This window comes from Chiloscyllium punctatum, chromosome 33 (genome assembly GCF_047496795.1).
Source record: "Chiloscyllium punctatum isolate Juve2018m chromosome 33, sChiPun1.3, whole genome shotgun sequence".
In the NCBI taxonomy this organism is placed as follows: domain Eukaryota; kingdom Metazoa; phylum Chordata; class Chondrichthyes; order Orectolobiformes; family Hemiscylliidae; genus Chiloscyllium; species Chiloscyllium punctatum.
The window spans coordinates 11,184,184-11,198,356 of NC_092771.1; the positions used below are offsets into that span (position 1 = coordinate 11,184,184).

Below are 14,173 nucleotides of genomic sequence, written 5' to 3' on the forward strand. Positions count from 1 at the left end.
GAGAAGAGGAGCGAGGAGGAGAGAGGAGGGGAGGAGGAGGAGGAGGAGGAGGCAGCAGAGAGAGAGAGAGAGAGAGAGGTGAGAGAGTGAAGAGAGAAGAGAGGCGACTGAGGCGCGCGAGAGAGAGCGCGCGGGAGAATCACAGAAGAGAGCGAGAGAGAGAGCGAGAGAAACACAGAAGAGAGCGAGAGAGAGAGAGAGAGAGAGAGAAGAGAAGAGAAGAGAGAGAGAACAAAGAGAGAGAGAAAAAAAACAAGAGAGAGAGAACAAAGAGAGAGAGAGAGAACAGAGAGAAAGAGAGAGAAAACACAGAGAGAGAACAGAGAGAGAGAGAGAACAAAGAGAGAGAGAGAACAGAGAGAGAGAGAGAGAGAGAGAGAGAGAGGAAAAAAAACAGACAAAGAGAGAGAACAGAGAGAGAGAGAGAACAGAGAGAGAGGGGAGAGAGAGGACGAGAGGAGAGAGAGACACAGAGAGAGAGAGAGCACACAGAGAGAGAGAGCACACAGAGAGAGAACAAACAGAGAGAGAGAGAGCACACAGAGAGAGAAAAAAACAGAGAGAGAGAACAGAGAGAGAGAGAGAGAGAACAGAGAGAGAGAGAGAGAGAGAACAGATGAGAGAGAGAGAGAGAGAACGGAGAGAGAGAGAGAGAGAGAACGGGAGAGAGAGAGAGAGACCAGAGAGAGAGAACAGAGAGAACAGAGAGAGAGAGAAAAAAACAGAGAGAGAACACAGAGAGAGAGAGAGAACACAGAGAGAGAGAGAGAACACAGAGAGAGAGAGAGAACACAGAGAGAGAGAGAGCACACACAGAGAGAGAGAGCACACACAGAGAGAGAGAGAGCACACACAGAGGAGAGAGAGCACACACAGAGAGAGAGAGCACACACAGAGAGAGAGAGCACACACAGAGAGAGAGAGCACACACAGAGAGAGAGAGAGCACACACAGAGAGAGAGAGAGCACACACAGAGAGAGAGAGAACACACACAGAGAGAGAGAGAACACACAGAGAGAGAGAGAACACACAGAGAGAGAGAGAACACACAGAGAGAGAGAGAACACACAGAGAGAGAGAGAGACACACAGAGAGAAGAGAACACACACAGCGAGAGAGAACACACACAGAGAGAGAGAACACACAGAGAGAGAGAGAACACACACAGAGAGAGAGAGAACACACACAGAGAGAAGAGAACACACACAGAGAGAGAGAACACACAGAGAGAGAGAGAGAGAACAAAGAGAGAGAGAGAGAGACACAGAGAGAGAGAGAGAGAACACAGAGAGAGAGAGAGAGAGAACACAGAGAGAGAGAGAAACACACAGAGAGAGAGAGAACACAGAGAGAGAGAGAGAACACAGAGAGAGAGAGAGAACACACAGAGAGAGAGAGAACACAGAACACACAGAGAGAGAGAGAACACAGAGAGAGAGAGAGAACACAGAGAGAGAGAACACAGAGAGAGAGAGAGAACACAGAGAGAGAGAGAGAACACAGAGAGAGAGAGAACACAGAGAGAGAGAGAGAGAGAGAGAGAACAGAGAGAAAAAAACAGACAGAGAGAAAACAGAGAGAGAGAGAACACAGAGAGAAGAGAGAGAACACAGAGAGGGAGAAAACAGAGAGAGAGAGAGAGAGAGAACAGAGAGAGAGAGAGAGAGAACAGAGAGAGAGAAAAAAAACAGAGAGAGAACACAGAGAGAGAGAGAACACAGAGAGAGAGAGAACACAGAGAGAGAGAGAGAACAGAGAGAGAGAGAGAACAGAGAGAGAGAGAGAGAGAGAACAGAGAGAGAGAGAGAGAGAGAGAGAGAGAGAGAGAGAACGGAGAGAGAGAGAGAGAGAACGGAGAGAGAGAGAAAGAACGGAGAGAGAGAACAGAGAGAGAGAGAACAGAGAACAGAGAGAGAGAAAAAAAAACAGAGAGAGAACACAGAGAGAGAGAGAGAACACAGAGAGAGAGAGAGAACACAGAGAGAGAGAGAGAACACACAGAGAGAGAGAGAACACACAGAGAGAGAGAGAACACAGAGAGAGAGAGAGAACACAGAGAGAGAGAGAGAACACAGAGAGAGAGAGAGAACACACAGAGAGAGAGAGAACACACAGAGAGAGAGAGAACACACAGAGAGAGAGAGAACACACAGAGAGAGAGAGAACACACAGAGAGAGAGAGAACACAGAGAGAGAGAGAACACAGAGAGAGAGAGAACGAACACACAGAGAGAGAGAGAACGAACACACAGAGAGAGAACGAACACACAGAGAGAGAACGAACACACAGAGAGAGAACACACAGAGAGAGAGAGAACACACAGAGAGAGAGAGAACACACAGAGAGAGAGAGAACACAGAGAGAGAGAGAGAACACAGAGAGAGAGAGAGAACAGAGAGAAAAAAACAGACAGAGAGAAAACAGAGAGAGAGAGAGAGAGAGAACAGAGAGAGAGAGAACAGAGAGAGAGAGAGAACACAGAGAGAGAGAGAACACAGAGAGAGAGAAAACAGAGAGAGAGAGAGAGAGAACAGAGAGAGAGAGAGAGAGAGAGAGAGAGAACAGAGAGAGAGAGAGAGAGAACAGAGAGAGAGAGAGAGAGAACAGAGAGAGAGAGAGAGAGAGAGAGAGAACAGAGAGAGAGAGAGAACAGAGAGAGAGAGAGAAAACAGAGAGAGAGAGAGAGAACAGAGAGAGAGAGGGGAGAGAACAGAAAGAGAGAGAGGGGAGAGAACAGAGAGAGAGGGGGAGAGAACAGAGAGAGAGGGGGAGAGAACAGAGAGAGAGGGGGAGAGAGAACAGAGAGAGAGAGAGAACAGAGAGAGAGAGAGAACAGAGAGAGAGGAGAGAGGGGAGGGAACAGAGAGAGGGGGAGGGAACAGAGAGAGGGGGAGGGAACAGAGAGAGGGGGAGGGAACAGAGAGAGGGGGAGGGAACAGAGAGAGGGGGAGGGTGAGAGAACAGAGAGAGGGTGAGAGAACAGACAGGAGAAAAGAAGGAAAGGAATGAACGAGCAGGAGAGAAAAAAGTAGAATGAATTATGCACTAGCTCTCGCATTTAACCCTTTACAGTATATTCATATTTTTAATGAGGAAACCAGCTTCCTGCACACAGCAAGTGGTGTCATCTCAAAGCTGATGTGTCTTAGATACTGACAGCTACAGGTTTCTGGGTGCCAGCTCCCAGCTCCACACTGAGACAGATCATTGCATAAACCCAGGGTCAGTATTCTATTTCGCTTCTCATTTTTCACTCCCCATTAACAAACAATCAGCCTGACCTTGAGTTGTTCCTTCAGGTATTCAGCTCGGCTCATGAGGTTCTGACCTGAGGGAATCACGAGGGGAAAAGGTTTAGAATGTTTGATGATGCATTCAGAACAACAAGTGAACAAAATGCCAAGCCTAATTCAATCAAAATGCAAACAGGAAATTTTGTCAATAAACTAGCACTGAACCTGTGAGCTGAATAAGCCAGGGATTTAGATTTACCTCTTTATGCAAAATCGTTCGTCTTCTGCCCTGAGGTTCACCTGTAACGGAGTTAAAGAAATAGTTTGTCTTTACTGTGATTTGGAGACTAGTCTTATACAGACTCGGAGAAGGTCAAGAGGAAATTTGACTATTAAGCTGGAGAGGGTTCAAAAGAGATTTACCAGGATGTTGCTGTGAGTGGAGAGTTTGAGTTATAAAGAGATTAGATTAGATTGCTTACAGTGTGGAAACAGGCCCTTCGGCCCAACAAGTCCACACCGCCCCGCCGAAGCACAACCAACCCATACCCCTACATTTACCCCTTACCTAACACTACGGGCAATTTAGCATGGCCAATTCACCTGACCTGCACATCTTTGGACTGTGGGAGGAAACCGGAGCACCCGGAGGAAACCCACACAGACACAGGGAGAATGTGCAAACTCCACACAGTCAGTCGCCTGAGGCGGGAGTTGAACCTGGGTCTCTGGTGCTGTGAGGCAGCAGTGCTAACCACTGTGCCACCGTGCCACCCATCAAGGCTGGATAGGTTGGGAATCTTTTCATTAGAGCATAGGAGGTTGAGAGGTGATCTTATATAGGTTTATAAAATCATGAATATAGAGAAAGTGAATGGCAGATGTGTTTTCCCTGGAGTGGGGGATTTCAAGACTGAGGGTATATTTATAAAGATGAGATGAGAAAGAATTAAAGTCACGACGGGCAATTTCGTTTTTTTCACACAGCGAGTGGTACATGTGTGGAATGAACTTCCAAAGGAAGTGGTTCATTTGGGTGCAGTCAAAATGTTTAAAAGACATTTGGATAAGTACATGAATAAGAAATGTTTGGAAGGTTATGGGCCAAGTGCAGGCAGGTGGGACTGGTTTAGTTTGGGATTACAGTCAGCATGGACTGGTTGGACCGAAGGGTCTGTTTCCATGCTGTATGACTCTATAAACTAGAGGGGCATTCAAAATTATGAGGGGACTGGACACTGTATACAGGAAAAAACTGATCCTTCCACCAATGGGGACAGAATGAGAGGGTACAGATTTAAAGTGAAAAGGAGACCTAGCGATGAGGAGAAACCTTTCTAGTGGTTTCAGATCTGGAACGAGTGTGGGGTGGAGGGAGGTTCAATCGAGGCAGGCAAGAGGGAAGTGGATTAATATCGGGAAATGAGGAATGGGTAGGTTTACATGGACAAGGCACAAGAGTGGTACAAGATGAGCTGTTCATTCGGAGACCCGAGCAGACATAGCGGGCCGAATGGCCTCCTTCTGTGCTGTAACAATTCCGCAAGTCAAGTGTTGGAAAGGCACAGCTAGTCAGCCGGGCTCCTAAAGGGAAGGGTAACGACAACTTGTGTAAAACCAAAACACGCAGGGTCACTGATTCATACAATTCAAACCACAAGTTCAAAACACCCTAATTGTCAATCAACCTCCAGGTTCAGCAAGCAATTTGAAAGGCAAACTGGGAGTACAGGAATAAGGAAGACTTGTTAAATTTGCACAGGATTTTGGTGAGTCCACATCTGGAAACATGGTGCATAATTCTGATCTCCCTATTTTAAGAAACAATATTTCGCATCGGAGGCAGCAAAGGGAATATTTGTTACGTCATTGTAATGATGGGGTTGTCCTATCAGGCAGTGAAAGAACGATTTCTTTTATTGTCACATATATCTAGGAATATACAGTGAGAAGTGTTTTTGTCACTAAAATCTGGTACCATTTTGAGTTACAAAAAGAAATTACAGAAAAAGTTAATCTTCTGTTCAGACTGGGACTCTCACATGGCTCCATGGTTTCTGCATAGTCTCTGCAAGGAGCTCCAGGCCTCAAGGAGTCCCCGTTCTGGGTTACAACAACTGCGACACAGAGGGTCCCCGCTCTGCCCCCCCACCGTAGATAGGAGGACCTTGCCCTGCCCCCACTACAGACAGGGGGACCCTGCTCCACCCCCCACCACAGACTGGGTTCCCCAGTGATTATCAAACCAACCCACACCGTCCTCCCACATCAAATATCAGCCAAAGCTCATGCATCAGGGGATTGGCAGTGTAGTGATAATGTCTGTGGGCCAGACCTTCAGAATCCCAGGTCAATGTACTGGTAACATGAGTTGGAATTCTACCACAGCAGCTGGAGAGATTTGAATATAGAAAAATGCAGAATTAAGAGTTGACCTAATGGGATGATGTCAATTGTCATATTAAAATAAATCCATCTAGTTCATCACTATGACCTTTCGGAAAGGAAGGAAATCTGCTAACTTTACTTGGTCAGGCCTACACGTAGAGTCATAGAGATGTACACCACAGAAACAGATCCTTTGGTCCAACTCATCCACACTGACCAGATATCCTAAATTAATCCTGTCCAATTTGCCAGCAGTTGGTCCATATCTCTTTAAACCCTTCCTACTCATATACCCATCCAGGTGCCTTTTAAATGTTGCAATTGTACCAGCCTCCACCACTTCCTCTGGCAGCTCATTCCATACATGCACCATCCTCTGTGTGAAAACATTGCCCCTTAGGTCCCTTCTACATCTTTCCCCTCTCACCTTAAAGCTTAACTCCAATGTGGTGGACTCTTAACCACCAACTGGGCAATTAGGAATCTGTTAATGGGCTAGAAACACAGGAATGGGGGAGGCCAGTCAGCTTCCGCCTCCACCTCCCCCCACCCCCCACCCCGGTCTGTTCCACTGTTAAACCAAAGCTGCTTTGGCTTTCCTGACCTCCCTCTGGACAGATCGACTCACTCGCCAACATGAGCAGGAGTTCCCCGAGACTCTGTTGATAAAGGTCTAGAGTCTCTTCCGAATCATCACCTTCTTCGTCCTGGTGGCAGAAACAGAAACAGAAACAGAGGATAAAACACTCACATAACAAGGCAACAGCCCATCGAGCTCACTCCTGCCAGCCATTTCCAAGGCTGAGCCCATCGGCATTGCCTAATGCATCTCCTGAGAGTACAGCTCCTGCGTGCCTTCATCTTTGAGGTTTTTTCTTTCTTCTAAACCAATAAAGTAACACTCCAGAACCAACTGTAAACCTTCCATTGTTCCATCGACAATGGTTTCATGATCATCATTGGACTCTTAATTCCAAATTTTTTGTTGAACTTTTAAGAAAGTGGATTCAATATGAATCTCAGGAAGGAACATGGCAGGGGACTAATCATTTATATCTTTTAGAAGAGCTAGCATAGGCATGATGGGGTGAATGGTCGCTAAGTATTTATCCTGTATTCCCCATTCTCTTGCTACAACTGTACAGACTTTTAGTGAGATCACACCTGGGGTACTGTGTGCAGTATTGAGTAAAGAAACCAATGAGGGACCCACTTGCATTGGAAGCAGCTCAAAGGAGGTTCACTCAACTGATTCCTAGCATAGAATCACTAAAGTGTGGAAGCAGGCTAGTCAGCCCCTCACATCCACACTGACCCTCCGAAGACCATCCGACCCAGAGCCACCCCTCAACTCTATCCCTGTAACCCTACATTCCCCATGGCTAACCCACCTAACCTACACATCCCTGGATACTACGGGCAATTTAGCACAGCTAATCCAACTAACCAGCTAGAAGCGGGAAGGGGTTGTTCTTATGAGGAAAGGTTGGGTAGGTTGGAGCTGTACTCATTGGCGTTTAAATGAATGAGAGGCCTCTTATCGAAAGATACAATATGAAATTCTGGGGTGCGTTTCACAGGGTAGAGAAAGTGCTCCCTCTTGTGGGGGAATCTATGACTGCAGGGCACAGCTTCAGAGTTAGGGACCTCCTATTTCAGATGCCGACGAGGAAACAGAGAAAAAAAATAGGTGTAGGAGTAGGCCATTCGGCCCTTTGAGCCTGCATCACCATTCAATATAATCATGGCTGATCATGCAATCTCAGTATTCCATTCCCACTTTCTCCCCATACCCCTTGATCCCTTTAGTTGCAAGGGCTACATCCAGCTCCCTCTTGGATTTATCTAACGAACTGGCCCCAACAGCTTCCTGTGGGAGAGAGTTCAACAGGTTCACGACTGAGTGAAGAAATTCTTCCTCATCTCAGTCCTGAATTGCTTACCCCTTATTCTTAGATGGTGACCCCTAGTTCTGGACTTCCCCCAACATCAGGAACATTCTTCCTGCATCTAGCCTGTCCAGTCTCATCAGGATTTTATATGTTTCTATGGGATTTCCCCCCTCATTCTTCTAAATTCCAGTGAGTACAAGCTCAGTCAGTCCAATCTTTCTTCACGTCAGTCCTGCCACCCCAGGAATCAGTCTGCGAACCTTCGCTGGACTCCCTTAATAGCAAGAAGATCCTTCCTCAGGCTAGGAGACCAAATCTGCACACAATACTGAAGATGTGGCCTCACCAAGGCCCTGTATAACTGCAGCAAGACATTCTTACTCTGACACTCCAATCCTCTTGTCACGAAGGCCAACATACTATTAGTTCTCCTCACTGCCTGCTGCACCTGCATGAAAACCTTCAGCGACTGTTCCACCATGATACCCAAGGTCTCGTTGCACCTCACCTTTTTCCTAAAGTGCCACTGTTCAGATAAAAATCTGCCTCCCTGTTTTTGTGACCAAAGTGAATCACAAATTGTTATGACACGACGGTGAACCTTTCTGCTAATTAAACCAAATATCCAGAAAAGCTGGCCTTGCCTCGTAATCTGTTAAAGTATGAGTGACAGAGAGCTCCCAAATTCCATCAGTTAAAGAAAAATAATATCAGTTTATTCCTTAACTCTAAAAGTGAACATTAATCAACATCTATTCACAATTCTAAGACCCACTTTCTCTTTAGATTAGATTAGATTACTTACAGTGTGGAAACAGGCCCTTCGGCCCAACAAGTCCACACCACCCCGTCAAAGCGCAACCAACCCATACCCCTACATTTACCCCTTCCCTTACACTACGGGCAATTTAGCATGGCCAATTCACCTGACCTGCACATCTTTGGACTGTGGGAGGAAACCGGAGCACCCAGAGGAAACCCACGCAGACATGGGGAGAATGTGCAAACTCCACACAGTCAGTCACCTGAGGCGGGAATTGAACCCGGGTCTCTGGCACTGTAAGGCAGCAGTGCTAACCACTGTGCCACCATGGCGCCCACAAATTATTGCTTCTTAATTGCTTATTATCTGCCTCCAACTCTATAATATATTGTTCCAATAAAAATCGGCATTAAAATTTCATCAACCGAATTTCAAAACGACAACGGCTGTTGTCTCCAGTGTCCTCCTTCTTTCGGCTAAGGATCTCCCTGGATCGTCTTCTGCCTTCTACCACAAAGATGCTTCATTTGAAAAAGGTACTTTTGATAGAGAGTGTTTCTGAATGGCAGTCTTTCTCGATAACAGATTATTCTCTATTTGACTTTTAAAACGCCTGTTTTCTTCTAACCCAACATTGGATCGTCTCATTGGTTTGAGATTGGCAAAAATACTAAATTCAAACTCGATTGGGTTTTAGTATCCTGGGGCATAATTTAAACTGATTAGTTAAATTTGAATTGTTGTCAAAACAGCAACCAAAACTCAGGCATCTATTTCACAAAAAGTTACAGGTTTTCAATTTTCCAGTACACTCTGAGACTGCTAGCTAGTCATATGACAGGTGCTTGTAAGCTCGGTGCAAAACAGCATTCACTGTCTCTTAAAGGTACAGTACATGCCTTCAACTTCATAACACAAATCTCTCGCTGAGGATTGTTGACTTTTGCCTCAGTGACCAATGGAGACAGGATCACTGAACACATTCAAGGCCTAGTCAGGCTGTTTGCTCAACAAAACAGACCAGACAGGGTAGTGGAGTTGAGGCCTGAATCAGAGGAAATGATCATACAGATTGGCAAAGCAGGCCCGAATGGCCAAAACCCCTCCTTTCCCTCTGTCCCCATATACGCACACAATCTGACACGGCGTTTTCTAAAAGCTCAGGGAAACTCAACCCCAACCTCACCTTGGCAATGGCAACAGAACCAATTTCCAATGCAGCCAGGAGTCGCGGCTTGTCCTGGGACATTTCTGAAACAAAATCGGAAGATGGGGGAAGTTAAGGCTCCCAGTGGTCGGTGTATACACAGCAGCAACACAGCCCAGCCAAGCTCAAAGTGAACATGGAACATGTTTGAGGGGCTGAGTGGCTTCCACTTCTCTTGGCTAGGGCATCGCGAAAACTCTTCTACATGCATGGCTCTTTTGGCAATGTCCCTGCCTCTGGGCCAGAAGATCCAGTTTCAAGTTCCATCGACTCAATGTCTGAACAGTTTGATTTACACTATTTTGTTTTCTTAATTCCTTCATGGAATTAGGTGCTTATGGATGATGCTCATGGATAAGAACATGTACTGCCTATAGGGCAGCAAAGAGTCAACCACATTGCTGTGGGACTGGAGTCACATGAAAGCCAGACTGGGTAAAGATGGCAGTTTCCTTCCCTAGAGGGCACTAGTGAACCAGATGGGTTTTTAGGTGATTTCCAGGCCTGGATGCATGGTTATTGTTAGACTCTTAATCCCAGATGTTTGTTGAATGCAAAGAACATAGAACATTATAGCGCAGTACAGGCCCTTCGGCCCTCAATGTTGCGCTGTCCTATGAAAATAATCTAATGCCCATCTAACCTACACAGTTCCATTATTATCCATATGCCTGTCCAATGCCGTCGAGTCTACTACTGTTCCAGGCAGGCCATTTCACACCCCTTCTACTCTCTGAGTAAAATAAACTACCCCTAAATTCCGTGGTGGGATTCGAACCTGGATCCTCAGAACATTAGCTGGGCCTCTCGATTTACAGTCCAGCGACAATACCATCAAGGTGATTACCTTCCCAGGAATCTTCAACCAGTCACCCTCAATGGGTGTCGTCAAAGCCCACCAGATTTAGTGACCCTTGATTTTTAGTGTCTGCCAGGAATATGGCTCCTCAGGCTTTGCAGCAATCCTTAAAATATGGAAACGGGTGGATAAGGGAAAGTCCAAGTCAGGAATGATGCTCAGGATGGCAACTTTGGCTTGAAACCTGTGCTGATTTCTGGGAGGGGCGGCCTTACCTTTCAGTATATCTCTCGCCGTCTTGGCCTGTTCAAAGTTAGCCCTGTTGCTCTTGGCGACCAATAACTTCAACTCCTCTGCCCTAGAGAGGTACTGAGTTACCTAGCAACAATTAAAAAGAAAAAGTAAATATGAAGGACAGCCAGGCAGATTTCATATGACTTGGGAGCCAGAATAGGCCTTTCAGCCCCTCAAGCCTATCCTACCATTCATTAAGATCATGACGTCTTGGTTCAATAAGACTCTATGACCTGGTGGCTGTTCAATGCACCTCCACATGAGAACAGGGTCTCTTTAAATTGTGGAAGCATGCCATTTGACCCATTGAGTCCACACTGACCCTCTGCAGAACATCCCGCGCAGACCCTGTTACCCTGCACTTCCCTGGCCAATCCACGCGAGTCTGCACATCTTTGGACTGTGGGAGGAAACCGGAGCACCAGGAGGAAACCCATGCAGACATGGGGAGAACACGCAAACTCCACACAGATGCCCAAGGCAGAACCGAACCCAAGTCCGTGGCACTGAGGCAGCAGTGCTAACTGCTGAGCCACTGTGCTGCCCCTCAAGTTCCTCAATCTTTTTGAAGTAGATATTCAGCACTCCACTTGGTAAAACACTGTCCCCTGTTTTGGTGCAAATTTACAGCAAATTCCACACCATCATTATAACACAGTGTCACAATAAATCGCTTATCGACTTCACATTGGTGAACAGCTACTAACTTTAAACCAGTAACACGGGCTTCTACTGGCACAGACGAGTGTGTAGAGAATGATGGCACACTGCGTGCTCATGAATGAATGGGTCAACGTGGTCAGAAGTTACATTTGGGAGTGCCACGATCATTGGAACTTGTGAAAAATCCATAAGTCCTGGCTTGGAGGTTGTACTTGCCAAAGTGGAACTGCACAGGGGGAGGCCATATTGGGAGTCATGTGCCCAGTTCTGGTCCCCTTGCTTGAGGAAGGATGTAATTGCATTGGGGGCAGTTTGAAGATGGTTTGTTAAACTAATTCCAGAGTTGAGAAGTTTGTCTTATGAAGGGTGGTTGAGCAGTTTCGGTCTATACTCCCTGGAGTTTAGAAGGATGAGAGGAGGTCTGATTGAGACGCTAAAGAGGACTGACAAAAGACATGTAGAGAGGATGTTTCCTCTTCTGGAGCAATCTAGAAGAAGAGGTCTTAGTTTTAAGGAGAAGAGGTCACAGATTTAAACCACACTTCTCTCAAAGGGTTGTGAATCTGTGGCATGTGGGGAAGCTGGCACAGTGAGTAAATTGAAGGAGGAGGTAGACAGATTTTTAATTCAAGAGATATGGGGAGCAGGCAGGAAATTAGAGGCAAGGCCAAGATGAGATCAGCCACTATCAAGGTAAATGGTGCAGCAGATTCGACGGGCTGAATGGCCTACTCCTGCTCCAAATTGTTGGTGAATCAAAAAGCAATGTCGATGAGTGGGCATGGGGCTGAGGGATACAGGCAGCAGAGATTTGGCATAAGCTTAAGGTTGCAGGGGCAGTGGGGGGGTGTACAGAAGGGAAGGGAATCCCACCATGAGCCACTCCCAGAAAGCAATTTGCAGCTCCTCTCTTACCTTTGACCTGATGGCTGCCTTCCGTCGTCGGTCTGATTCATCTAAACGCATCAAATAAGAAATACCACACCGAGATTAGCAGAACAGTGCTCGCAGCTGCCGTTCGTACACAACACAGAATTCATTGCCAATGCAGGTCTCATCAGAGGGAAGTGAGTCTGGGTGGGTTACTCTTCGGAAGGTTGGTGTGGACTGGTTGGGCTGAAGGGCCTGCTACCACATTGTAGGGAATCTAAAATAATCTAATCTAAATCTTGTGATGGTGAGTGTACTGCGTTCAAGGCCTGGGGGGGGAGGGGATGGGAAGGGACTGGTTCAATAGTAATTGTCAATAAAAGGAAATTGCATAAACACATTAAAAGACAACTATACACTCTCAGCCTGCAATCACTAACTTCGGTATTATATTTCTGCTTTGAGTTTGAAGTGACCCTGTGGGAGGTAGGTTAGCTCAGCTGGCTGGATGGCTGATTTTTGCAGTGCAGTATGACACCAACAGCGTAGGTTCAGGTCTCACACTGCCCGAGGTAGCTGCAGTAGTCCCTGCTTTTTAATCTTGCATGGTGACCCTCAAGTAAAAACTCACCACCAGTCGTCTCTCTATGTCTCTAATCAGAGAGCAGTCCTCTGGGCCTGTGGCATCTTTACTCGTATTGTAGTTTTTCAGATTTACTTTGCAGATGTTGATTTGTGCGATTGTGTTTTGATTACTTCAAGCAATTCATCAGATCAGCGGTAGGATTATTAACTGAATCAGATTTTTTTTCCTTGCTGGCCAAAGTAGGGAAGGTTCAAGTAGATTTTATTTTAAGATTAGATTCCCTACAGTGTGGAAAAAGGCCCTTCGGCCCAACAAGTCCACACCGACCCTCCGAAGAGTAACCCACCCAGACCCATTCCCCTATCCCATATTTACTCCTGACTAATGCACCTAACGCTATGGGCAATTTAGCATGGCCAAATCACCTAACCTGCACATCTTTGGACTGTAGGAGGAAACCGGAACACCCGGAGGAAACCCACACAGACATGGGGAGAATGTGCAAACTCCACACAGACAGTTGCCTGAGGCAGGAATCGAACCTGGGTCTCTGGCGCAGTGAGGCAGCAGTGCTAACTACTGAGTTCTAGTAATTTTTATTCTTCCTGAGCTTTGTTACAATTAATTTGCTCACAATTTGACAACTATTGAATTACAAGGCAGGATAGTGAATTGCCTAGCACATGGGTTGGCCAACGATGGAATGAGGTCAGGAGATGGAGTTTGATTGATAATTTAGCACATCATTCGGTATCGAATCATTCCTGTTACATTCAAAGCTCTGGACTTAAGTGAGACTCTGCAAGGAATCCTCACACCTGACATTTGCAGGACTGTGGAGAAAGAATAAAGGCGGTCTAATTGGAAAGCTCTTTCGGAGAGCCAGCAACGTTACAAGGGCTGAATGGACGTTCTTTCCGCGAGCAGGTGCCCCCCACCCCCCCCACCCACCGCCACACCCTGAGCCTTTTCAAAACAGCTTCAAGGAATAATGGTCGTGAGATGGTAATATATACTTTTGTTTTTAAAAAATTCACCCGTGGGATGTAGGCATCACTGGCTGGGCCCAGCATTTATTGCCTGTCCCTAGTTGCCCCTGGGAGTTGGTGGTGGTGGTGAGCTGCTTTCTTAAACCGCTGCAGTCCATGTGCTGTTAAGGAAGACATTGCAGGATTGGATGCAGTGACAGTGACGGAGGGTTCAGGGATGATGTTACTAAGGTGCTTAAGGTTTAGAGGGGATTTGCTCAGGCAGAGCTACGGTGTTCTGCTGAGGGAGTCTGGGACAACAGGATAGGCTTATAATCCAGTTCATTCAGGAAACATTCTTCCACACAAATGGGGGCAGGGGAGGGCACAGAAGTTAGATACTACCTCGATTATTAATTGTAAATCTATGATCAATTCAATTTTACTTATGCAGGTGACCCTGGGAAATACAGCCACTTGAGGTGTTGGAGTTAAGATGCAGATCAAC

At 46.4% G+C, this 14,173-nt stretch overlaps 1 protein-coding gene across 2 annotated transcripts in view; it reads right to left on the bottom strand.

Annotated features, from left to right (window-relative positions):
- ulk3 (unc-51 like kinase 3) overlaps positions 1-14,173 on the bottom strand; it is a 55,435-nt gene that overhangs the window by 17,224 nt on the left and 24,038 nt on the right. For both annotated transcript variants that reach the window (XM_072552965.1, XM_072552964.1), the window contains 6 exons: positions 12,157-12,197; positions 10,560-10,662; positions 9,465-9,529; positions 6,252-6,330; positions 3,493-3,535; positions 3,284-3,329 (listed from right to left, as the gene is read on the bottom strand). In XM_072552965.1, the coding sequence (XP_072409066.1) occupies positions 3,284-3,329; positions 3,493-3,535; positions 6,252-6,330; positions 9,465-9,529; positions 10,560-10,662; positions 12,157-12,197 (377 nt within the window). The remainder of the gene's footprint in view (positions 1-3,283; positions 3,330-3,492; positions 3,536-6,251; positions 6,331-9,464; positions 9,530-10,559; positions 10,663-12,156; positions 12,198-14,173) is intronic.